At 44.3% G+C, this 26,570-nt stretch overlaps 1 protein-coding gene across 1 annotated transcript in view; it reads left to right on the plus strand.

The window, feature by feature from the left end:
• adgrl2a (adhesion G protein-coupled receptor L2a) overlaps positions 1 to 23,525 on the plus strand; it is a 113,105-nt gene extending 89,580 nt beyond the window's left edge. The window contains 10 exon segments of the mRNA XM_083768050.1: positions 1,312 to 1,532; positions 2,757 to 2,758; positions 2,761 to 2,808; positions 2,811 to 2,821; positions 10,072 to 10,092; positions 10,094 to 10,164; positions 13,136 to 13,304; positions 13,825 to 13,953; positions 15,030 to 15,126; positions 20,712 to 23,525. Of these exon segments, the coding sequence (XP_083624176.1) occupies positions 1,312 to 1,532; positions 2,757 to 2,758; positions 2,761 to 2,808; positions 2,811 to 2,821; positions 10,072 to 10,092; positions 10,094 to 10,164; positions 13,136 to 13,304; positions 13,825 to 13,953; positions 15,030 to 15,126; positions 20,712 to 21,763 (1,821 nt within the window). The 3' untranslated portion in view covers positions 21,764 to 23,525.
• Positions 23,526 to 26,570: the final 3,045 nt, after the last annotated feature.

Here is a 26,570-nt window from a genome sequence, read left to right on the forward strand (position 1 = left end):
TCAGGTTTTATAATGCAGGATTTAGCTAACAAACACCAGCTGGGGACTCGGACTCCTCATCATTGCACAGAATCATCCATATCATACCCTAATATTTACTGTGGTTGGAGACACTCTCCATCTACTGTTGAACACAGGACGCCACACACAGTGGTCTAACGGCTCAATGACCTTTAATTGGCCTTGGTTATTTTCTTTAAGTCGTGTAAAGCTTCAAATTACTTTGTTTGAGAATGCCAGTTTAGCGTGCAAGGGTGGGAACTGTGATCCACACGAGCAATGCATAAAGGGAATGACGGATCGAGTGGCAAAGTGACAGGCAAAGTGAGTTTAAAGGACAACTTTAGTTTTTTTCAACCAAGGTTCATGTTTTAGGTTGTTATTAGAGAAACTAAAAGGTGAGTGTTAATTTTCTTTCATTTGCTGCTTTCTTTCGTTTTAGGGATTTTAGCTCTTTTTGACAGGGGGGCGGGGGCATTCGAGCATGGGGCTAAATATGTATTTTTTTACCAAATTTGATGGCGATTTATTTATTTATTATTTACTATAGTCCTAATAAACCCCAGGAAATTACATCTGGCCACAGAAGATCACAGGATCTACTGAATGTGAAGGTAGCCTACTGGGGGAAGGCTTATACTGTGTGTATAGGCTCAATATGTCAGTTTGTCCCTAAAACAAAAGAAAGCAGAAAATGAAAGAAAATTAACCTCACGTTTTAGTTTCAACCTAAAACATGAACCTTGGTTGAAAAAAACTAAAGTTGTCCTTTAAAAGAAAATCATATTCGTCCCAGAGCAGCAATTCCAAACATTTCCAATTTAAATTTGTGCCCAAATCTATTTTTAAAAGCTCATTATTGTTTTAACCAGCCAAATCATGAAGCCCTGCTCACTCCCAATCTTCCGCCGTATAGTCTGAAAACCCACCTCTTCAGACTCCACCATGGCCCGTAGCACTAGCCCGTTAGATAGCACTTTATGTAGACTTAGATAGTATTTTAAATATAGCACTTTATGTAGACTTAGATAGTATTTTAAACAGACTTATAGCATGTTATGTAGACAGCACTAGAATTGCAGTTCATGTAGTCATAGCACTTTATAGTACACATGTATAATATATAATATAATATTTATGTGTAGTTTACATAGATACTCCACTGTTACGTTCTTAGCTTATGCATGTTTCATGATAATAACTTTTTATATATGTGATGTATTCCCATGCTTTTTGTTATGGCTTAATGTAAGTCGCTCTGGATTAAGAGCGTCTGCTAAATGCCTACATTGTAAATTGGTCTGTTTGTAGATCGGATGTTCCATCATCGCCGGGATCCTGCATTTCTTCTTCCTGGCCTCGTTCTCCTGGATGTGTCTGGAGGGCGTCCAGCTGTACCTCATGCTGGTGGAGGTCTTCGAGAGCGAATACTCCCGGAAGAAGTACTACTACGTCTCCGGGTACCTCCTCCCCGCCATCGTGGTGGGCGTCTCGGCGGCCATCGACTACAGGAGCTACGGCACAAAGAAAGCGTGAGTTCTTCTTGATCACCATCGTTTTTCAATGTGGGGTCCGTCCGGGGGAGGAGCAGTTGAAACACTTTTGCCTTATTTAATATTTTCGGCAATTCTTTTAGACATTTTGGTAAATGCTGACAAATTGGGGGTCCTTAGTGGCTATAGCGCACAAATACTTTTCAGGCTGGCGGTCCAACGGGCCAAATGGATTTAAATTTGAGAGTCCATGACATGAAAATGTTTGAGAACCCGCTGTTCTAGATTAACCATTCTGACCTGAGATCAGATTAAAAAAAAATGTCTGTTTGAAAATGACAGTTTTTCTGGAAAAGCTATGTTTCTCTGTCAGTCGTTCTTCGATTTTTTCAAAAAATTGCAGACCTACAAGCTCGTAGCGCGCCACTCGGTGGCGCGCTACGAGCTTGTAGGTCTGCAATTTTTTGAGCTTGTAGATCTGCTATTTTTCAATAGCTAAAGCATAACGTAATGCTCTAACACCAAAAGGGGTGCCCGCCCCAAAATGGGTTAATACCACCATGCAAATGAAGAATGTAAAACCCCAGACGCTTGGCGCTGTGTGGGGCTTTTTACCTGACCCACCCTGTGATGATGAGTGGGTTTTCTGTTCTGAACAGACGGCCCACTCATCACTCCTCCTGCGTCGTGTCTTATGTCTCCGTCCCGGGGGAGGCTACACCAAAACATTTGAGCTCCTCTGCCTGGAATGGATGGGCAGCTGTTACATTTTTTATGTCCATTTTGAAAGACATAACGCTGTCTGTGGTTTTGGGGGGGGGGGGGGGGGGGGGGGGGGGGGGGGTTGGTGTGGAGACACACAGCCACATTAATACCTCTCTGCTCAAAGACCCTCCAGTGACCTCTTGTTTGTAAATGCTCTCTTAAAGAGAGGCAGTGCAGGAAAAGCCTTTTACGCTAGAGATTAATGGCTATGTTTGAGTTAAGGAACCGGGCGAGCAGGCCGGACTACTCGGGGTCCTTCCTTCCAATTGTTTTGCGTTAACCATGTTAATGTTCAACTCTTGTGGGAGATTTTTTAGTTGATTATTGAATGAAAATTGTCTGCTCAGTGTCGGGGGGTCATAAGGTTATGTTTTTGGCCCAGGATTAATTTCCTTCTGTTAATATTTGGTCTGCGGAACGCGGGGTTATTATTATGGGGATGCCTCTGTGTGTTGTGACAGAACTGAAGGGTTTGCTTTTCTTTGTCTTCCATTGTAGGTGTGGCTGAGAGTGGACAATCACTTCATATGGAGCTTCATAGGACCCGTCACCTCATCATCATGGTACGTTATCGCTATTGTTTTGCTTGGTTCTGTTTGGTTTTTCTCTCGTCCTGAGAATGAGGGGGGGGGGGGGGGGGGGGGGGGAGAGAATGAGAAGGGACTGGTGTACAGGTCAGACTGGTGTACAGGTCAGACTGGTGTACAGGTCAGACTGGTGTAACAGGTCAGACTGGTGTACAGGTCAGACTGGTGTACAGGTCAGACTGGTGTAACAGGTCAGACTGGTGTAACAGGTCAGACTGGTGTACAGGTCAGACTGGTTGGTGTACAGGTCAGACTGGGTGTACAGGTCAGACTGGGTGTACAGGTCAGACTGGTGTACAGGTCAGACTGGTGTACAGGTCAGACTGGTGTACAGGTCAGACTGGTGTAACAGGTCAGACTGGTGTACAGGTCAGACTGGTGTACAGGTCAGACTGGTGTACAGGTCAGACTGGTTTACAGGTCAGACTGGTGTACAGGTCAGACTGGTGTACAGGTCAGACTGGTGTACAGGTCAGACTGGTGTACAGGTCAGACTGGTGTACAGGTCAGACTGGTGTACAGGTCAGACTGGTGTACAGGTCAGACTGGTGTACAGGTCAGACTGGTGTACAGGTCAGACTGGTGTAACAGGTCAGACTGGTGTAACAGGTCAGACTGGTGTACAGGTCAGACTGGTTGGTGTACAGGTCAGACTGGTGTACAGGTCAGACTGGTTGGTGTACAGGTCAGACTGGTGTACAGGTCAGACTGGTGTACAGGTCAGACTGGTGTACAGGTCAGACTGGTGTACAGGTCAGACTGGTGTAACAGGTCAGACTGGTGTAACAGGTCAGACTGGTGTACAGGTCAGACTGGTTGGTGTACAGGTCAGACTGGTGTACAGGTCAGACTGGTTGGTGTACAGGTCAGACTGGTGTACAGGTCAGACTGGTTGGTGTACAGGTCAGACTGGTGTACAGGTCAGACTGGTGTACAGGTCAGACTGGTGTACAGGTCAGACTGGTGTACAGGTCAGACTGGTGTACAGGTCAGACTGGTGTACAGGTCAGACTGGGTGTACAGGTCAGACTGGTGTACAGGTCAGACTGGTGTACAGGTCAGACTGGTGTACAGGTCAGACTGGTGTACAGGTCAGACTGGTGTACAGGTCAGACTGGTGTACAGGTCAGACTGGTGTACAGGTCAGACTGGTGTACAGGTCAGACTGGTGTACAGGTCAGACTGGTGTACAGGTCAGACTGGTGTACAGGTCAGACTGGTGTAACAGGTCAGACTGGTGTACAGGTCAGACTGGTGTACAGGTCAGACTGGTGTACAGGTCAGACTGGTGTACAGGTCAGACTGGTGTACAGGTCAGACTGGTGTACAGGTCAGACTGGTGTACAGGTCAGACTGGTGTACAGGTCAGACTGGTGTACAGGTCAGACTGGTGTACAGGTCAGACTGGTGTACAGGTCAGACTGGTGTACAGGTCAGACTGGTGTACAGGTCAGACTGGTGTACAGGTCAGACTGGTGTACAGGTCAGACTGGGTGTACAGGTCAGACTGGTGTACAGGTCAGACTGGTGTACAGGTCAGACTGGTGTACAGGTCAGACTGGTGTACAGGTCAGACTGGTGTACAGGTCAGACTGGTGTACAGGTCAGACTGGTGTACAGGTCAGACTGGTGTACAGGTCAGACTGGTGTACAGGTCAGACTGGTGTACAGGTCAGACTGGTGTACAGGTCAGACTGGTGTAACAGGTCAGACTGGTGTACAACAGGTCAGACTGATGCTACAATGTGCTGAGAATGTTTTCAGTGATATTATATGTATTTATATATTATATTTTTTGCACCCAAAGATAATGTCTGGAGCATCACATTGTCACATTGCCTCTCACTAACTGAGTGAGCCTCTGTTTATAAGTGTGTTCTCATTGTGTAATATTTCCCTTGAAGTATTCTCATTTTGACTGTAAATGAATGTGTGCCATCCAGTCAGAGGTATAGCCCAATCAATGCCTACCTCTTTGTTGTCGTTTGTCGTTTCACAAGAAAATATGAAATTCTCTCCCGGACGGGCGGTGTACATTGTACTGTACAGCGATAGATAAGATGGCAACGTGCAGATTGTAGCCGAGATTGTTGAGTTCTTCTCTGTATCAGCGTGGGAGTGTGGGCGTGTGTGTGTGTGTGTGTGTGTGTGTGTGTGTGTGTGTGTGTGTGTGTGTGTGTGTGTGTGTGTGTGTGCATGTGTGTGTGTGTGTGTTACAATTTACAATGTAGGCATTTAGCAGACGCTCTTAATCCAGAGCGATTTACAATAAGCAAGAACAAAAGCATGGGAATACATCACATAAAAGCATTTATCATAAAACATGCGTAAGCTAAGAAAGTAACAGTGGAATATCTATATTATGAGACTATACATATAAACTATACATCTATACTACTATGCTATACATATGTACTATGGCGTGCTATGACTATATACAATGCAATTATAGTGCTGTCTACATAACATGCTATAAGTCTGTATCAGATGCTATCTAAGTCTACAGAAATGCTACAAGGGGGGAGCGTGTGTGTGTGTGTGTGTGTGTGTGTGTGTGTGTGTGTGTGTGTGTGTGTGTGTGTGTGTGTGTATGTGTGTGTGTGTGTGTGCGCATGTGTGTGTGTTGTGTGTGTGTGTTGTGTGTGTGTGCGTGCGTGTGCGTGTGCGCGAGTGTGTGTGTGTGTGTGTGTGTGTGTGTGTGTGTGCGTGTGTGTGTGTGACTGTGCACGTATGTATGTCTCCTTCAGCGGTAAATAGCACAGGACGCTGTCAGGAAGAGGCAGAAAGCAAACGTCTCTGTTTGGTCAAGGACCATCGGGGGGTGAAGGACATGCAGCATATTATATTGACATATGTGCCATTGAAGCATGCAATTATTTACTGCTCCTGACATTATTATCTTGCACTCCATCCGAGGGGGCTGAGAGGAACTGGGCCTGGGGGAGTCTCACCTCCTCTCTGGGAGGAAAAGAGAAAAAAGAAATGGCAGGTGGTGTTTCTCAGACGGGGCGAGTAGTCCCAGCCTTTAGACTCGCCATCTATTGCTTTGCCCCGCCCTGTGCTAACGGAGGACGGGCGATGTTTGTTCGGGCGGCGTGGTCATTATCCAGCTTAATGGCTGATATCTATACTGTAGACGTGGTGACCTCCCCCGTGAGCGCTGAGCTGACATTGAAAGCCTGCTGGCGAGGGACGGTTTGAGTCCACAATGTGTCTCCTTTAGAGCAGCAGACCACCAGCTGACCACAGCAGGCTCTCTCTCTCGCTCACGGTAAAGATCTAAATATGGCCGTTGAGATATCTGCGTGGTAATAGAATGGAAAGAGATGGGGGAAAAACCCCTTCTGGTTAAAAATAATTGAAGACAAGCTATAACGTTATTCAAATATATACCAAGTCATTATTCTACGGTTTCTATACCTGTCTCAGCGAATGCTCCCGTCAGCCAACGCAAAGGAATATGTTTTCCCTTTCCAAATTGGCTCTTTGTTGTTTTCCAATCACGCCACATCCCGCCACCGCAAATTATTTGCATGAAAAATGCGTCTGTGCCGGAGCTGACGGCGGGGATCCCCCATGGCAGTGACCCCCCATGGCAGTGACCTGAGAGGATAGAACCGTGACCCCCACGAGAAGCTGATGTATTGTAGCAGCAGCAGACCACGGCTATAATATGCCACAGGAAGGAGGATTTGCAGCGGCGACCTGGCCTGGGCATTGCAGCGCTGCAGACGTGCCATGAACGCTCCCATGCTGTTTTTACTGTTTTTACTGTTTTAGCAACTTATTGAAAGTGAAAACACAAAGCACAGTGGAAAAAAGGGCATCTCAGGGGGCATCTCAGGGAATGCTCCAGGAGCAAGGTTCCTTCACACACAACCCGTGACCTGCGTTTCTCGACAAATTGGCTTTGTCCTTTGTCGATGACAGAGAGGGAGAGAGGAGCGCAGAGGAAGCAAGGCAGGACTTACAGTACTTTCTTAGCTTACGCATGTTTCATGATAGATGCTTTTATGTGATGTATTCCCATGCTTTTGTTCTTGCTTAAGAACGTCTGCTAAATGCCTAAATTGTAATTGTAATTGTAGGAAAACGGCAGCATACAGTATGAAGGAGAAAAACTTAAATAACAATGCTTTTTGAATCTGGCACTGTGTGACTCACTCCACGCGCCATTAGCTCCTCGTCTCTAGAGCTCAGCTCACGCCTGCCTGGCCAGAAGCAACACTTTGACACAAACACTCTCTTTCTGAAGGGCTCGGAAGAATGAGAGCGCTCCAAAAAATGACGCTGTAGTTTTTTTCCTTAATATGTGACTGCTGGTCATCTTCGTCCCTCCCACTCTCATCTCTCAATTTATTTTCTTAAAAAAAAAAAAAAAAAATCTTCTGGCTGAAACTGGCCTTAACAACTTGAACGCTAGCCTCCCTATTCTTGGGGGGAAAGAATTGCCGATCTATACAAAGCAGCTCACGACATGTCAGCGATGTGATTGTAGAGCAAAAAAACTAGGATGGAGCCCTGGGGGACTCCGCTGGACGGAGTATATAGGGTTTAAGTGGCTAAATGCCACAGAAGCATTCAGCGGGCCGCAGGCTGTGGCTTTCAGCACCAACCCCCTCCCCGTCTCTCTCGGTGTCTCTGAGGGGCACACAGGGGTAATTAGCTCTATGGAGGTGGAACATGGAACTAATGAGTGGTGGTGGTGGTGGTGCTGGGGGGGGGGGGGGGGGGGGGAGCCATTAGTATGCCTGAGAAGGCTTCAGCGCACGGCCTCCTGGAGCATGACACGTCGCGAGGAGTTCTTGTCATCCGGACAGCTCCATCTGCACCTTCAATATTTCATCCACCCTATGCCGGTTCACCCGGAGTTCAGCATGTTGCACGCACACACGCACGCACACACACACACACGTACACACACACACACGTACACACACACACACACACACACACACACACACGTACACACAGACACACACACACACACACTCCACTTCGGAAAAAGCTTTCTCCTCGGTCCCACTGTGGCAAGGTGCTTCTGCATGGCTTGCGGTGATGATTCAGAGAGAGAGAGAGAGAGAGAGAGAGAGAGAGACATAGCAGGGGCAGCAGCTCTGCTCTTGCAGAGCAAGGTAACCAGGGTTCCCTGGGGGGGGGGCCGACACAGCGTGTCGGGTGGGGGCGGGAACATGTGCCATGCTGCTAGGTCTCTTTAAAGCCCTGTGTCCCCCTCCTCTGTCTCATTGGATCCATGTCCACCACTGCAGGCTGTGGTAAAGGGATTTATTCTGTTCAAAAAGTCCTCACCCCGTCCTGCCCTTTCAACATGGTCCCCCCCCCCCCCCCTACACATCACCTAGCTCCCTCCTTCCCCACTGTCTGTCTGTCTGACTCGTACCGTACGGAGGAGGCTGATGGAAATAATGGCTGATGGCTGTGAAAACAAGCACCGCATCCGTGTGTGTTTGATATATAAAAGGATTATTTTTGTCTCCTCCTTCCTACCTTTCATCTTCTTTCTTCTTCGTCATCATCATGATCTTATTTCTGTGTGTTATTGTGAGCGGTTCCACCAGTTGATCAGTGGGAGACTAGAGTGATGTATTGATCCCTGTCTGACATCCCTTTCATAGCAGAAAGTTGGACAGAATGCAGGGAATCTTTGTGTGTTGGTGAGCGTTGAGTTGAACGGGCCGTGCCTCTGGTCCAGGCATTTATCCCATGGCCTCATACTGCGGCAACGCCGCTTTTACATTTATTTATTTTGTTTTTCCAAGGATAAACATAATACCATGATCGAAATGCTTTATCCAACAGGGCTGGCTTGAACAAGCATTTGAATCAATATGCTTCCCTGCAGAGATTTTGGTTTTGTTTTTTAGTTTTTTGTGTATTTGCAGTTTCTTTACTACACAAGATTTATTGCCAATTTTAGTTTTTTGTCGTACAATGGCGTCGCACTTCAAAAATAGTACATCTAGTTACTAGATACTGTAGTTAAGTTCAAAAGTACACCTACAGTATGTGTATTTTGTGTGTAATGACCTGCCCAAATAGGAACGGAAATTGGTTAATGTACACAGCTGAGGACGGTTGTAATGTGTACATTATATTTCAATATCCCTGTATTTGCTCCTCCTATGAGATATCTACAGTAGGTATTCCCAGATGCTACAGTATGGTTGCATGGCTGGCTAGCACGGTGTGGTTCTGAGTGTGTACACTGCACTCTGCAGTGCATGCAGTCAGTTACTTGTCAGAGACTTGTTTGTTCCAGAATAAATGCTTTTGAATGCACTTATTTGGTGAGGCTCCTGCTTTGCCCATTCAGCCTCTACAAGTCTCTACATTTAGCTATTGATTTTTAAGGTGAGAGCAAATAAAACCTTGTAGTAGTATCTTTTCTCAGCCTGATGTGTTTCACTCTCACTCTCTTCGGATTTAATACAATATTAAATCAAGAAAATACAAGCCATGTGAATAATCTTTTTTTTCCTTTCCATTCTTTCTTGATTCTTTACTCTCTTTAGCTTTTTCTATCGCTCGTACCCACCTCTCTTCTTTCTTTCTTTCTTTCTTTCTTTCCTTTCTTCTTTCTTTCTTTCTTTCTTTCTTTCTGTCTGTCTGTCTGTCTGTCTGTCTGTCTGTCTGTCTGTCTGTCTGTCTGTCTGTCTGTCTGTCTGTCTGTCTGTCTGTCTGTCTGTCTGTCTGTCTGTCTGTCTACCCAAGAAAATATACCAGTTCCTCGAGCCTTTTACATCCTAATATTTCACTATGTGCATAAAACGATATGCAGTTGTTTTGTACAACAAGAGGGTCTCCAGTTTCCCTCCCCCCCCCCCCCCCCCCCCCCCCCCCCCTCACTTTCCCATTGCCCCCTGACATGCCAGACGGTTGTGTGTGTGGCTGGGTTTCTGATGGACTTTAATGCATCTCCACGCTCTTATTGATATAGAATGACACTAATTTGGCGCCAGTCGGTCCGTCTGAGTCCGGCAGAAACAATAGATGCTTATTGGATTAGTCTGTCGGCGAGTGGAAACTCCAAGGCACTCGTCTTTAATAGTTAAAGACAAATTAACAGTTTATCTTTTTTTTTCCCTCCCTCCCCCCACCTCTATGTCTCTGTCCCTCACTCCCTCTGTCTCTTATTTCTCCGTCTCTCATTTTCCTCGGGTCATTTATCTTCATGTATAAACTGTGCCATTATTGTGTTTTGACAGCTCAATCTCATCTTCCTGGTCCATCACGATGTACAAAATGGTGAAGCACTCTACGACACTGAAACCTGACTCCAGCCGACTGGAGAATATCAAGTAAGTAACCCCACCTCCACATTCTCATACTTATGGAAATAAATCGTCTACCCGACGCATAGAAGAATACCACACACACAATGCCTTGAAAACGCCTCACTCACAAAAGAAAAGTTTTGCCTCGCACAGAGTGAAACATTTCTTGTTTGACTTCCTCGCTACCGGAGCCCATTAGAAATGGCATTCCTGAAATAGCATAAGGAGCAACCAATATGTTATTTGCCTTCTGCCACTGCCCCAACAAACCAATCACAAGCCATTGGCTCCCTTCATTTTCGGAGATTATATATTTTTTTGACCTGATAACATTCGATGACAGGAAATCCCTTTTATATTTATTTTTTCCCCCATCTCCAGTTAATTTTACTTTCACTAAGCAGACAAGCCCTTGTCAGCAACATTACAATATCTTTGCTTTCTCCCTCTGGTTGAAATTTAAATTGTCCAGACAGAACATTTAAGCAGAGGAATTCCAATTGACTCCAGAGATCTCGGATTTTATACAAGGGGCCGGTGGTTTTTAGAATGAGCATTATGGCATGACCGAGCTGTAATGATGACAACATTGACTTTGTGAGTGGTCTTTCAAGTCCTTTGTTGTGTTGCTCCAAGCCGCTGACCACAGAATTGCATTGGCATGACACACACCACTCTTAAGGCTGCGACTTAACTATGCGTTGTTAGGCCTGCAGGGTGGGGTATATAGGGGGAAGTGCTACCATGTGTGTTCTCCCCTTGGAACCAGTCAAGCCTCTTTTATAGTTCCCGGCACCCTTTTAGTCTAGCCCATTCTGAACGGGCACCCATTTTGGTGTTGGCATCATGTTATGCTTTAGCTATTGAAAAATAGCAGATCCACAAGCTCATATCGCGCCACCGAGTGGCGCGATACGAGCTTGTAGGTCTGCTATTTTTGAAAAAAATCGAAGAACGACTGACATTTTTAGAATCTGATCTCAGGTCAGAATGGGTTAATCAGACCAGTGTGTGTCCTGTGGAAACCTTGTATGAATCTGATCTCAGGTCAGAATGGGCTAGGAAAAGAAGTTCCTCACCAATGCCACTGGCAGCCAGACCACTACCGCTTTCCACCGACACCACCCTACCCCGCTCCACCCCCCACCCCCCATTCTGCTAACGAGCGTAGGTTTTGTCAGTAGCCTCAACATTTTGTTAAAATGTTTTGCTTTGGGAACGGGGGAGCAAGTGTTTTTCCGCTGTTGCGGAATGTTTGTATTCAGGGAAAACAATATTTATTGCCACAAATCAAGGAGGGTGTTTCACAGGGCCTGGGCTGGGCTGGGGGGGGGGGTTGTTGTTCAAAGTTTCAATAGCGTGGCTCTGTGGTAGCCATTTACACCGTTATATTACGCAATTAAACTCCCAATTTGTGTAGGGGGAGTGGTTTGGCTATTTTTGCTGGCGGTTTGTTATTATTCATTTCTTCTAATGAATGTGTTTTTGCGGTGTGTGCTTAGCAGCACACTGGTGAATATGCAATCAGAACAGAAAGGTTGATATGGCCTTTTCCCCACCGATGACTGCTCTATAGCTATAAACACAGTAAAACAGGGAATCGCTAGTGTTTGTTGTTTTGTTGGCTTTATGTTGTTTGTACCAGAGATGTCCTGGTTGTTAACTGGACATACTGTAGCACCAGTGCATCATTGCATGTTGCATGTAAGAGAGAAAGCTAACCCACACCGTCTCGTTTCTCTTCTCTTCTCCTATCTTTTTCTCCTTGTCTCTCTCTCTCTGTTCTGTCATCCACACCAGTAATTATCGCGTTTGTGACGGCTACTATAATACAGATTTGCCTGGGTAAGCTTCTGCTATACATCTCAGATAATATTACCCTCATTGCACCACCCACGCAGAGCATAAATGCAAATTTGACCGCAGACACGCGTCTGCTCTGACTGAATGCTTTACACATTATGCTGTAATTGAATCATCAACAGCCAAACACACGACACTCGGTCCTTGTTAGCCCCATAATTTCATTGCCTCCCGTAACTTTCCCCTGGATCAAACTTGAAGATATCTCACTTAAATGCCGACTAACCCACGCTGTGATGCGTTCTGATCTAATTGTGTTTCTCTCTTCCCGCTTATCATGCTCGCTCTCTAAGCTATGAAGATAATAAACCGTTTATCAAGTAAGGACATGTTGCCCAGCGGTCTCCTCTTCAGCGTATAGCTCATTCCTCTTGTCTCTCTCTCTCTCTCTGGCTCCTGGTCGTACCGTTTACATTTCATTGCTTCAGGTCTGAGTGTTGCTCATTCAGTCTGTCCTCGTTCTCATGTTCTCAACGTCTCCATAACCTCCATCTCGCAGTCCGCTGTCGGTGTTGTGTGTTTGAACTAAGTTTGACCCCTTGACCTCTGCTGGTGTCTGAAGGATCCCCGGGACCGTCACACACCAGTTGGGGGAGAATGGATCCCCCCCCCCCTCCACACACTCCCTCGCTCCCCAGACGTCAACACACTCTCACTATAAACAATCACGCTGTGCTGTTTAGACTTGTTGAAATGACTTGACCCTAATGGACAATCCCACAGACCTTATGCTCAATCCTTCAGACACCTCTTTTGAACATGCATGTCCCAAAAGATCATCTGTTTAGGCACGGGATTGTGATGTCATACAACTATTGTAATATTGAGGAATTCAACAAGCAATTTCAGCAAGTTTGTCTTGTCTTGTTTGTTTTGACTCCAGGACGTGTAGACAGAGCGGTTGAGTTTGGGGGTGGTGGTGGAATGAGGGGATGGCGGGGAAGAGTGTGGGAGGGCCCTCTGGCTGTTAGTTGATGTTTCACTGTTTTTCTTTCCCTTGGTTTACTCCTGTTTTCCTCTTCGGTCAATTTACCCCTGATAACACCACAGAACAGTCGGGTTGTTTTGTTTTGCTTTCTGTCTGTCTGTCTGTCTGTCAGAACGTTGATGGGTTCTGTTCCTCTCCCTCCAGATCCTGGGTCCTGGGTGCCTTCGCTCTGCTCTGCCTGCTGGGTCTGACCTGGTCCTTTGGCCTGTTCTTCATCAGCGAGGCGTCGGTCGTCATGGCGTACCTCTTCACCATATTCAACGCCTTCCAAGGAATGTTCATCTTCATCTTCCACTGCCTCCTCCAGAAAAAGGCAAGTCCACGCACTGACCTTCGGCTCATTTCCACTTCCACTTATTCCCGCCATGAAGGCTACATATATGTATTTGGACGTGGACCCCCGTATGATTTGTGTGAAAATCTAAATGATTTGAATAGACAACGCTAAAATCGGTTTTAATGGGTTTTAAACACTTATATTAAACACACGTATTATATTTAGTCAGAAATTGTCATTGTCAGTGACAAAAATAGGGAAAATAGCCGATCTAACAAGCTCCTTACTTGAGCTTGCAGATCTATAGAATTTCTTGTAAATGTTTGAAATGATGCGAACATTTCCACCTATAAACGGTTTGCCCAATCTAGGGATGCCAGCCGACGTTTAAAGGGATACGGAGCCACAGAGAGCGAGGTCCACTGTGGGGCCGTTCCCCATCCCTAGACACATCCTCCAATTATACCAACATTAGGCTCACCTGAAGATCTCTTTGAACTCATGAGGGGGTGGAAAAGAATTGCATGTCAACAGCCTTACCGTTTTGCCCACGCAGGTCCGCAAAGAGTACAGCAAGTGTTTCCGCCACACGTATTGCTGTGGGGGATTGCCCACCGAGAGCTCACACAGTTCTGCAAAGACCTCCACCACGAGGACCAGCGCTCGCTACTCGTCTGGTACACAGGTAGACCAGCAAGCTCCTTCTGTCCCCATTGAAACAGGCCCTCTCAGCCTCAGTGTGGAATTTACTAGTATTGTTATAACTTTAAGGAAGACATTTTGGCAAGTAAGGTCTCATTCAGTGTTAAAAAAAGACATGCATTTAAGAATCAGTGTTTTATTAAGGTATTATTAACTGAATACAATAAAGTACAAGTGCATCCAATACTACTGCATCAACGCTATCAGAGAAGGGCATTTTGTCTCTTCCGCTGCCAGAGGAAACCAAATAAATTAACATTGATTTCTCTTGGAAGTAAAGACCGGTATTCAACAAATGTTGAGTAGTGCGCTAAAGGATAATTAAGGATGCCAAACTCTGAGGAGATTACTTTAAAGTTTATGACACAGAAGTAGATACCGTAGACATTATTTAGCATTTTCAGACAGGAAGATAGCTCAAGAGACACAGGTATGGTTCCCACATTTTGCAAGCAGCATCTGCTGTGCTGCATGAAAGCCTTTTTTCTTGCTCTCCTCCCCTTAGCACTTGCTTTTATCTTTTTTTGTTTCTCACTAACGTCATGTGCATGGGAAATATATTACTGCACTATATCAAGAGCCTTTGCAAGCACATTTCTAAAGTAAGGAACTCAGAATTTTTTTAAATCATGTTTGCTCAATCCCCCAAAACAAAAAAGGCAAATGGACTTATTTACTTTCTTTGAGGGAAGGGATACCTCCCAAAGTCTCACTGTTACCATAGAGATACCCAGAAAGTGAGCGTTCAACCCTATGGTGCACTGCACTCCCTTTGCATCCCCTTTAGGCCACAATTGACTTTCGTCTGTCTAAAAGTAGTCATTGAAGAGTCAACGAAAGTAATCTTTTGATGCTCTACTGCCTACAGTGTCAGGGTACCAGGGCCATGTATAGCATCACTAGCATTAGCAGAAACACTTTGTATAATAGTGGGCAAAGTGCGGAGCGAGGAGGAACCACGGTACATTCTTTATTTATAGAAAAGTTAATGAAAGCTGATCTGAAAGGAGAAGCAAGGCGTGCTGGAGTGCTAACGCGTGTCCCTTGTTGACCTGACAGAGTCGTATCAGGAGAATGTGGAATGACACCGTAAGAAAGCAATCTGAGTCCTCCTTTATCTCAGGTGACATCAACAGTACCTCCACCCTTAACCAAGGTCAGTTCACACCTCATCTCTCTTCACACGACACCATGTGCGCACACATACACATACACTGTGCACACACATACACTAACACCACTCATTTCATCATGTGGCTAAAAATACCAGCTCCTTCCAAGTTCCAATGATTTCAGCACAGCCATAGAGGATCCTACCCTGGGAATTGTAATGAATGCTCTAAGCTTGAAAAGACAGAGCAGTGTGCAAAAAAAAAACATCTAAAGCCCGGGCCCCATATGCTTCCCATTCCGCCAGAAACAGGATTACAAAAATCCCTGTCCTGAAATACTTTGTGTGCTTGTCATTCTGGACCGGTCAACCATCAGACTTATGAATCTGAGGGCGAGGCGGTGGACTTTGTTTGTCCTCAGGTGCCTGCCGTCCAAGGTTTCTACACCCAGCTCAGGGGAAATGCGGACAACACAGTATTTATTTATTTGAGAGAAAATATCCTAGGTCCACTTTGACACACAAAAAGGGCCTGTTATTGGCTGGCATGTAAGGTGACCTTATGAAGGAGCATAAGGGGTGGGGGGGAGGCCGGGCTCTGTTCAGTCGAGAGGCAAGAATTCAAAAATGAAAAGCCTATCATTTATTATTTAACTCCAGTGCAAATATGATGATGAGAAGATGATGTTCAACTCTGTGTGACCCAGAGTAGGCCTACTTAAGGGTGTTCAGCTCACTGCTGCTGCCGCATCGCTCTGAAAATGGCTTTCCAAGCATGCAAGCAAGGGCCAGAGGGGTTACTCTGAGGTAGTCTGACTTCACCCTTCTCTGCGACTCCATCTTTTTCTTTTCTTTCTCTTAAAACTTTCTCTTCTTGCTTTCACCGGCTCTCTCTCTCTCTCTCTCTCTCTCTCTCTCTCTCTGCCTTCCTGGCCGCATTTGCCTCCCGCGAGGTGAAACCCTGAAACACCCCGGAATTTGAGGTTACCTCTCATCCAGGCCAATACTGTACATCAATAAAAACATTGAAGATGGATTACTCTTGACCCGCTGCCGGGGCTGTAAATGTAAAGGTTGGGTATTGATCACTCTGCGGGTGTAGGAGCCCTAGTTACCCTGGAGAGGGGAGTGCACTAAAAGAGGACTCTATCACCAGGATGTGGTTCCTTGTCATTAAAACACTTCCTGGGAGACTGTCTCCTGGCGTGACAGATGGCGATTAACGCAGGTGATGAATGGCAGTGGGAGAACTCTAGCAAACAACACTTAGCTATGAATAATGCTGCGAGGAAGACAAAACCTGGCCAACGAACGCTGTGTCTGGAGAAATTCCACAGCCTCTCTTGATAAATATTGATATTTTTATAACTGAAGTTAGAGGAGTCCTGCTGCTCTCCCTGCTGGGGTGTGTTTTTTTTTCTTTTTTACCTGTTTCAAGATGATAAACCATATTGTCTGAGGCCCAGTGGGAAGACTTGAAAAGACTGGGCGGTTTCATTTGGAGGAGGGTGTGCATATACTGTGTATATATATATATGTATATATATATATATATATATATATCTCTAGGTCGTCCTCAGACGAGCCCTACATCGTCGTTTCCATCGTTTGTGTATATATATATATATATATATATATATATATATATATATATATATATATTCAGTGCAAAAAGAAGAGAAAACACAACAGATGAAAGATAAAAAGCAACAACGACAGCTAATAATAATGAGGACAATGGGTCAGTTAACATTTATTCTCTATTCTATGGAAACGAAAGAGTTGTAAGAAATCCAACTTCAAATTTGCGTTGGAGATAAAAACTCAATTTGTCACGGATTCGGGGGGGAACGTGAGGGAGCTGAGTCAAGGCACAAACTGTTTTTGCCTCGTACAGAAGTAGCTGACTGCCCGCATTTCCCTCGTTGCCTCTGTAACCTTATTCTGGGGCTACACAGCAGCTGCTGAGCGTTCGTTGGGGATATTTTTGGGGGTGGTAGCTTTAGTTGACACCGCATCCTTCAAAAGGCAAACTCAATACTTTGAATGAAAGTCCTGCTCTGCTCTCTCTCTCTCTGTATCTCTCTCTCTCTCTCTCTTTGTGAATGTTTTTTTTTCTTATTTTCCCACCCGCGCCCTCCATACATTTATTTTTTCTCTCCACCAACACACCTCCGCACCAGATGCAGAGGACTGATCTTCTTTTTCTCCTTGTCCTTCCTCTCCTCTACTCCTGTCTCGCCTGCTCTAGGAATGACGGGAAATTATCTACTAACAAACCCTCTCCTTCGACCACAAGGCACTAACAACCCCTATAACACGTTACTGGCTGAGACAGTGGTGTGTAACGCCCCCACGGCTCCAGTGTTTAACTCACCAGGTGTGCCTCCTTAACACACTCACACCTAAATGCCAAACTTATTTATTTCTACCTGTTTTCTTTCTTTCTTTCTTTCTTTCTTTCTTTCTTTCTTTCTTTCTTTCTTTCTTTCTATTCATCTGTCTCATGAAATAATTGTCTGCCACTGGCCTCGACAAGAGCAGGATGTTCTGGTGTATCTCCTTTCCCTCAGACTCAAATTGTCTCCCAAATTCTGTATAGCAATAGTTGTGCATGCGTTGCGTTCCTCTGCGATTCATCACGATCTGCCCTCCGTTCTTAAATTCCTCTTATCCAAACTAAGGCATTGAGGAGGACATAATGATTAATATGGGAATGAGATACATACATATTCTGCCTGGACATCATGTAAACCACATGTTATGGCCCAAGCTGCAGTCTAAAATACATGCTTATTAAAATTCATGCCCCTGAATTTCATCATAATCTTAATGGGGTCTATTTTGTTGTCGCATATATTTCTTGTGTTTTGAGAGAATTCGCCCCCTAAAAGCAATTGTTAAGATGCAAGAACATCCATAAATTACTACAAATATGCTTAATGCAACCTTTTACAGTTACTTACTACGCCGAAAATAGATGATAAAAAAGCTTTGCAGAATGTGTGATTTTAGCTCTTAAGTAAAGATTTGAATGTGCTTTCCTATTTTGGATATTTAAATGGCATCTTCTCTTTCCCCTGTGCTTCCCTCTATAGTGACCTTCAGAGAGACAAGTATGGGAGTAAAACCTTACTTTGCCTATCAAATGTAATTTCTTTTCAGCATGCTTATTACAAACAACCCCCTGAAAAAAGAGAAAAATGTACCATGGCACAATCACTTGGTTTTATTTTGTTTTTTATCTTAGGCCATTAACACACACACTCAGTGGGCAAGTGGTTCACAAAATTATCACTCCAAATTCTATAATGAAATCTGAACAAAAAACAAACAAAATTTTAAATTCTATTTTAGACAAATTTTAGGCATGTAACTCATGTGCATCTGACGTCTTGAAGATTTCTCCAAGATTTCTCTTCTCCTTTTGACACAAAAAACATTTTAATCTGAGATTTTATCCATTGGGAAGGAATGTTTCTAAGGGGTGTTATTTAGTTTTTGTTGTTTTTTTAGATCCCACTGCCACGGTTTCAGCATCCAGCCGCATTCCCCTCTCATCTGTCCACACCCTCTTAGAGAACACCTGCCTGGTCACCGAAATCGCCTCCTATAGCATGCATAAACAAATCACATGAACGCCATGGTAACAGCTGTTTCACCCCCCCTCCACGACCCCGCCCCCCTCTATCCCTCCTTTCACGATCATGCGGTCATCCTTCACTTCTCGTCTCCTGTAAGCTCTGTGACGTCTGCTCAACTTGTGTGTCTGTGAAACTATAACTTATTTCACTTAACCAGGACAAGAGCATGTGTAAAACACACTCATCCCTTCCCTCTACTTCTCCCTTTAATTTCCAATTTGTGTCACGGCTGTGCCCGCGAGCATGCCAGTTAGTGTGTGCTCCACCCCCGCCTCCACCCGCAATCCTTTGTCTCTCACCCTCGCCCTCAGCCACCGCGCGAACCGACATTTATTCTTTTGCTGCTGATTTGTGCGACCCAGCATGCTTAGAGAAAATTCCTAACATGACTGTGTGTGTGACCTCTGCATCGGGCTGTGTTATTCTTTTGAGCTGTTCTGCCAGTGACCGGGGGTCTCGCTGGGAACTGTCACTGTGACGGATGCCAAGCGCCGGGCTGTGGGTGAGCGCTGACCTTTGCCAGCCTCGGGTATACACAAGCTGCCAACTAATGGAAAGAAAGTGTACCGAGCAATAAGACAACAGCATGATCCCCGAGCTCAATTAACGCCACTTCCACCAAACGTCCAAGCCCTCTCCCATACTCCTTACGAACAGAAAACCACAAAAAGCATGGCATTGACAATGACATTTAATTCCGCAAAACAAAAACAAAAGCGAACAATGTGTTTTTTTATTGCTTGTCGGTTTAATTTGCTGAACCCTTGCTCTTACTAAGTTGCAGAGTTTTTTTACCTTTAAGTTCTCGTTGTTGTTTTTCCTTTTGAGTGATTTATTTTTCATCATGTTACAATAAATCATTTTACTTTCTTTTGTACATCAGCTACTCTTAGACCGGTTATTCTGAGCAGACAAACATGATGTGAGTTGTCCAAAGTGAGTCTTTGCACCTGCTGTGTGTTTGGTGATGTGGGAGTGCAGCTTGTGAGCCCCCCACCCACCCGTCCCCCCACCTCCACCCCCTCCTCTCTCCCCCTCGTCCTTGTAGTGAGAACAAAAAGATGGCTGTTGCGTGTTGAAACATGACTCCTTTTCCCTTTCTGTCTCCGTCATCTCTATCCCCCCGCCACCCCCTCCACCGCCGTCTCCTTTCTTTGCCTCATCACATCAAAAACACTTAGTTGCTAGAAACCAAAAACCAACTTGTCGGTGTCGTAGCTTAATTTGCCCACTTGTGGCTACCTGTGGACATTATGCCGTTGCTGTGTGTGTCGTGATGGTCATGGACCGTTCCAGTCCGTTTCTTAATGTTGTTTGGGATCACTTTCATTGCTTTGTCACTACTGTGGTCACGACAGAAGTTAAATGTAGAATGTTGTGGAAAGACATTTTGAAAATGGAGAAGTGCAAAAGATTCTGCCCCAAAAAATGAGAAAGTAAAATGATTTCTCACACTATATAATGCATGCATAAATACTGTTTGCTCTACCTAAGCGATTGTGCCTAACAGCAACAGCAGCAGCATGGCTTCCTTTGACTTCAGTTGTTGTGTGAAACTGCATCCTAAACAGCATTAAACTTCTCTTTTTCATCATTATTATTATTATTATTATGACATTATTATTATTATTATTATTATTATTATCATCACCCATTATTATTATTCTACATTTATTTAGCTTTTTAACCCATTCTGACCGGGCACCCATTTTGGTGTCGGCATCATGTTATGCTTTAGCTATTGAAAAATAGCAGATCTACAAGCTCATATCACGCCACCGAGTGGCGTGATACAAGCTTGTAGGTCTGCTATTTTTGAAAAATCGAAGACACTTTTAGAATCTGATCTCAGGTCAGAATGGGTTAATAATGAAACTGTCAGGATGTAATAGACATTTTTAGAATCTGATCTCAGGTCAGAATGGGTTAAATGTGTACTTTGGTTGACGTCGTTTGTAAACCCCACGTGTTCTTTTGTATTACCAGGACACTCGCTCAACAACGCGGTGAGGGATATAAGTGCAATGGACACACTACCGCTAAATGGTAACTTTAACAATAGCTACTCGCTGCGTAACGGGGACTTTGGCGACAGCGTGCAGGTTATGGACTGCGGCCTCAGCCTGGACGACACCGCCTTTGAGAAGATGATCATCTCGGAGCTGGTGCACAACAACCTGCGCGGCTGCAACAAGAGCCTCCACCACCACCACCACCAACAGCAGCCTGGGCTGCAGCCGCAGCCGCCTCCACCAAAGCAGCCGCAGCAGCCCTCCACCCTGCACCACCCACCCCTCCACCACCACCATCACCACCAGCAGCAGCCGCAGCAGCCCTCCACGTTGCACCACCCACCGCTCCACCACACGTTCCACCACCACCACCACCACCTGCATCTCAACCACGCGGAGCGGGCTCCGCCCCAGGTGACGATGGTGGGCGTGACAGGTGGAGGAGGTAGGGGCGGCGGCGGCGGCAGCAGCAGCGAAGACGACGCCATCGTGGCCGACGCGTCGTCCTTGGTGCACATGGGCGACGACGCGCTGCCGGCGGGCCTCTCGCTGCAGCACCAGCGGGAGCTGGAGGCGCCGCTCATCCCCCAGCGGACTCACTCGCTCCTGTACGCGCCCCACAAGAAGGTGAGGACGACCGACGGAGGCGGTGGAGTGGTGGAGCAGTACGTCGGTCAGCTGAACATGCCGGACGCCAGCACGACGACTCCCGAGCGCCCCGACGACAGCCCGCAGTCGCCCAACAGAGACTCTTTGTACACTAGTATGCCTAACCTAAGGGACTCTCTGTGCCCTGAGAGCAGCCCGGACGCGCCCATGGACGACCTGTCCCCCTCCAAGAGGAGCGAAGGTGAGGACATTTACTACAAGAGCATGCCTAACCTCGGGGCTGGACAGCAGCTCCAGGCCTACTACCAGATTAGCCGAGGGAACAGCGATAGCTACATCATCCCCATCACTAAGGAGGGCACTATACCCGAAGGGGATGTACGGGAAGGACAGATGCAGTTAGTGACGAGCCTTTAAATGTATTTAAATTCATCCCCTTCTCCTGTCCGCCCCTTCTGTTGCAGGCCTGACCTCTCACAGGACACGCTCTGGTAGATGCCAGGGAAGTGTTTTTCTTTCTCTGAATTTCCTTTCCAACCCCCAAACATAACTCTATGTTCCTACCTACCTGCCCGGCAGACCGATAGACTGAAGCGCACGGCGACGGCAGTGCAAAGTTTTAAAGAAGAACTGTATATAAAATGCAGAGTGGAATTTCATTTTAAGAGACAAGCCAACTATGTATTTAAATGTGCTGCTGCTGTCGAATTATTGAGAAAAGGTTAAGCTATAAAATAGAAAAGAGAAAAAACAAAAAAGAAAAAACTTGAAAAAAATCTTGAAAAAATCTTATTGGTTATCATCAGATCAGCAGTTTTACTGGTTCAAAAGGTTGTACATACACCCCCCCCCCCCTCTCTCTAACATCCTGGTTGAAGCCTGTTTTGTATTATATACAAAATGACACAGTTGGCCCGGGATGTGGAGTTTTCTTTGTTTGGGAATGTTCCTGATCAGACTGTTGTTAGGAAAATAAGGTCCTGGCTCCCCTCTCTATCACCGTGAACTTTGGATTGTATAACCACTAGCAATCAAGCCCCTGGCCTTATATTTTCTCAATTGTACATTTGAACTGTTGTCAAGGAAAAATGGCGAAAATATATATTTTGTTGTATTGCTAGTGTAAGAAAAAAAAAATACAAATAAAAAAAAAGTCATGGGAAAACCATAAATATGAAGAAACCTTTTAAAATGTAATGTTTGAGAGACTATTGTGTAAAAGTTGCACATAAAACTATAAGCGTGTTCATGGTTCAGACACTTATAATTCATGGTAGAAAGTTTGAGAATAAAACCTGACAAATGAGAGCGACTCGACCAGTACAAGATGCATCCACTCACCTTTTCTCCACTTGTGAACAGTGTTCTTTTGCTTAATGAGTTCCATACAGTAGCTATCGCCCATTGAAATGACCTTCATTTGATATTGCCAAAGTGGCATTTGTTTCAGTAGAAAGGGGGAAATTAAAATACCCTCATTAAAGACATGCATTGCGTATTTTCTTTTTGTAAAGTTCTTAATGGAATAGATCTTTTCAGAAATCATGGCATAGTAATGAAGTGCCACGTGAAATGAACAAACTTTTGACAATAAAGTTTCTATTTATCATAAAAGTAGTTCCTCCGCCTGGGTTTGGACATTTTATTTATTGAAATCTTTACAAAAAAAATGTATGGGAAATTTGTGAATATTTTCCAGCACTGGTATACTGTAGCTTATCTTTTTATTATATAAACATGTTATTAAGGGGCCCGTCACTAAAGACTGATGTAAAGTTCAACACTTGTTTAACAAATAAAATAAATGTGGAGATTTTTTTGTCAAATGCAAGTTGCTTTTGTAATGGTTTGTGTTTTTTGGTACTATATGGAAAAGAATAAATAGGTTTAATTGTTTTACTATTTTGGACAAAGACACTTTTGACTCAGGTTACAAGTATGTCCCAAGCACCTTGGAAGGTAAACCAGTGATTTTATGTTCAAGATTTATTTGCTTTTTTTTTTTTTACTTTGTTTTGTTCTACAACTCAGTGCAGAGTAGATGGAGCTCATTTCACCGTATGTGTTAGAGAAGCCAAATCTTTCCATGTGATTCAAAGATGAGAAACTCAGGTAGGAAAATTACATTGTAAATGTTCCTCTGTGTGGTTGTAACACTCCAATAAAGGTTCCAAAATTACACCGGTCCACAGCATTGTCCGCTTAGTATATTATTGTGAGCACTACTTCTGACTAAATTTTATTTGTCCTTTTTAACCCATATAGACCTGAGGATGGATTCTACAAAATGTCTTCTGAATCATGCCAGTTTTCTGAAAAACCTGTTTCCATGTCAGTCGTTCTCAAACATTTTCATGACGCCCAGAAATATATGTAATTGGCCGCCGAACTCCATCTGAAAATATGTTGTTCCAGGGACCTCCCAGAAGTAAAGATTTGATTTAAAAACGTTCGCTCTGAAAGAATATTATATTCAAAGCTTTGCGCCACATTTTCACGATAAAAAAAAAATAGCAGATCTACAAGGCACCGAGCTTGTAGAGCTGCTATTTTTCAATAGCTAAAGTATAACATAATACTTAACCCATTCTCGGGGCGGGGAACCTCTTTGTGTTTTAAGTAACACAAGTTGGTTCTGATGCGAAAAAGGTGTGTGATTCTAATGAGGGTGGGTCCCTGCATGGCTTAACCCATTCTGGGCGTGAACCGTGAACCCATTTTAGTGTTTTAAACATTATGTTATAATTTAGCTATTGAAAAATAGCAGATCTACAAGCGCGCTACGAGCTTGTAGGTCTGCTATTATTTTTTTTATCCTAAAAATGTTGCGCAAATCTTTGAATATATATTTTTTCAAAGTGAATGTTTTTAAGCCTAATTTATACGTTGTATTTGTTTGCCGGGGTCATGCACTGAGATCTGATCTGATCGCCGTGCTGTGAGCTTGTAGATCTCAGAGATCTACAAGCTCACAGCGCGGCGACACATTGCGAGCTTGTAGATCGGATATTTCCGGTGCGCGCGGCACGATGCGAGCAGAGTATACATTTGGCTTCATGCTTCAGGTACTGCTAATTTCTGAGCTCATCTAATGTACCACCAGTGGAGGCAGAATGACAGATCTTGCCGGGGAGGAAATTACTGTGTTTACCATTTTGGAATTGACGGAAATGACTCAAAACGCTGTTGTGTGGGTTGCGTGTTGATTTGACATTATGTACAATCAAGCATGTGACTATTTTTTTTTTGTTGCAATTATCTCAAGGTACAAATTATGTTAGGATACATTTGGTTTGGAAGTTTTTCAGTTTTATTTAACTTTTGTGTACTTTTGTGTAAAAGGCATCTAAAATGATGCCTTTTTTACATCAATGTCTGTGATGGTTGCTGATTCATCTCTAAAAGCTATGTGCCACAAATAGAGTGTGTGTGGGTGTGTGTGTGTGTGTGTGTGTGTGTGTGTGTGTGTGTGTGTGTGTGTGTGTGTGTGTGTGCGCGCCGCATATATGTATACTGTATATGCTACATTCATATTCATTGTAAATGTATTTATTAATAGTCTACAGTACATTATATGTTCACTCATTCGGAGATCAAGCACCGATACAAAGGACCTCCAGGTCAGTATTTCTTTATTTTATTGTAATTTATCTTGGTATAGTTTGTACCTCCTGTGTTTCATTCTCCATGCTATGGCATCTGCATTTCTCTCCAGAGATCAATAAAGGTTTATCTTATCTTAAATACCTACTATATAAAATTATGAAAGCATACATGTAACTTTGGCAGGTAATTGCATGTTTAGTTTTTGAGAAATTGCTTCACAAACTGCAAATTTATAATATTCCAGATTCCCATTTGAACCATTAACTTGAGAAATTAATAGATTGTCTAGTTAAAGCACCATTGCACTTTGCAATTTAATAATTAGATGATTATTTCTCTCACAACTACATGAAGGTTTGATGGTGTTCTAGATAAGGTTCCTATATGCGTGATTTCAAGTATATAGAACATTTTTGTCTCCACCCGCCGAAGGCATGGGGAGAGTATGTTTTGCACTCCGTCCTTCCGTCTGTGTGTGTGTGTGTGTGTGTGTGTGTGTGTGTGTGTGTGTGTGTCTTTCCGTGTATCTCCGGCACCGTTGGCCCGGCCGATGCCGAACTGTGCGCACACACTCCCTGGCCGATTTTTTCAAAACACATTTCTTTATATTACTCGTAGACATTTTATCCATACATCACGCAAATCGGTATACACTGTCTCCATAGTCATGTGAGTCACTTTCCTATTATTCCATCCATCCCGATTGGCTAAGATTGCCTTCCAAAGTTTGCAAGATTGGTCCATTTTGAACAAAATGCCTCAAACTTTGATCACGGCGTGCGATTTCCGTGTAATTATGCACACACATTCCCTACTAGGCAGAGGAAGAGGTTCCACTTAAAAAAATCAAATCAACCTCATGGTGGCGCTGTAACAGGCCAATTCATGTTTTCACGTATAACTGCCCGTGCACCAATCTGTGTACAACCTTGTATGCACACTTCTAAACATTATGAATACACTGAACTGCTTATATTACTCCTACACATTTTGTCAAACAAACATCACAAACGCTATTATCCTGGTGGAGACCTGTGCCCTGAGGGGCACCTTTTCTAGTTTCAAATGAATTGTAGAAACTTTGAGCTTCTACTCAAGACCTTGAATATGGAATATGGGCAAATTGAATGGTGCTATTGAATGGTGCTAGGCATGGCTCACTAGTGTAGAGCCATGCTTTTGTGTTCACTGAGGAATAAAAAGCATTATTTTCATTTCATTTTCAATGTCACAATTCAGCATCACCCTGAAAGTATGTCTGCTCAGTGTTGCAATAAGCATCACGTCTGCTTACACTGCTTACAAATAATAACTTCATACAATACATCTGACAACAAAAGGCAACTTTCCAATACCTCATTGGCATGCTGTCTAGGCTGCACAAAGACTCAACATTTTCACAAAATCTCATCTCTCCGAGTCTGTATAAGAAAACGGGTAAAGAAATGTAAAAGGCTTTTCCTTCCTTTCCATTCTCACAATCTGTAGTTAGTTTACTAGTGACCTGATACATACATAAGCTTGGCTGGTAAGCAGGTTTATTTTCATTATTAATGGCTGGGGAATATGATCCAGGATTAGCTATTGGGGTGTGACAGCGAGAGTGTGGACTCGGCAC

The sequence above is a fragment of the Protomyctophum parallelum genome, assembly GCF_964188405.1.
Source record: "Protomyctophum parallelum genome assembly, chromosome: 6".
Classification (NCBI taxonomy): domain Eukaryota; kingdom Metazoa; phylum Chordata; class Actinopteri; order Myctophiformes; family Myctophidae; genus Protomyctophum; species Protomyctophum parallelum.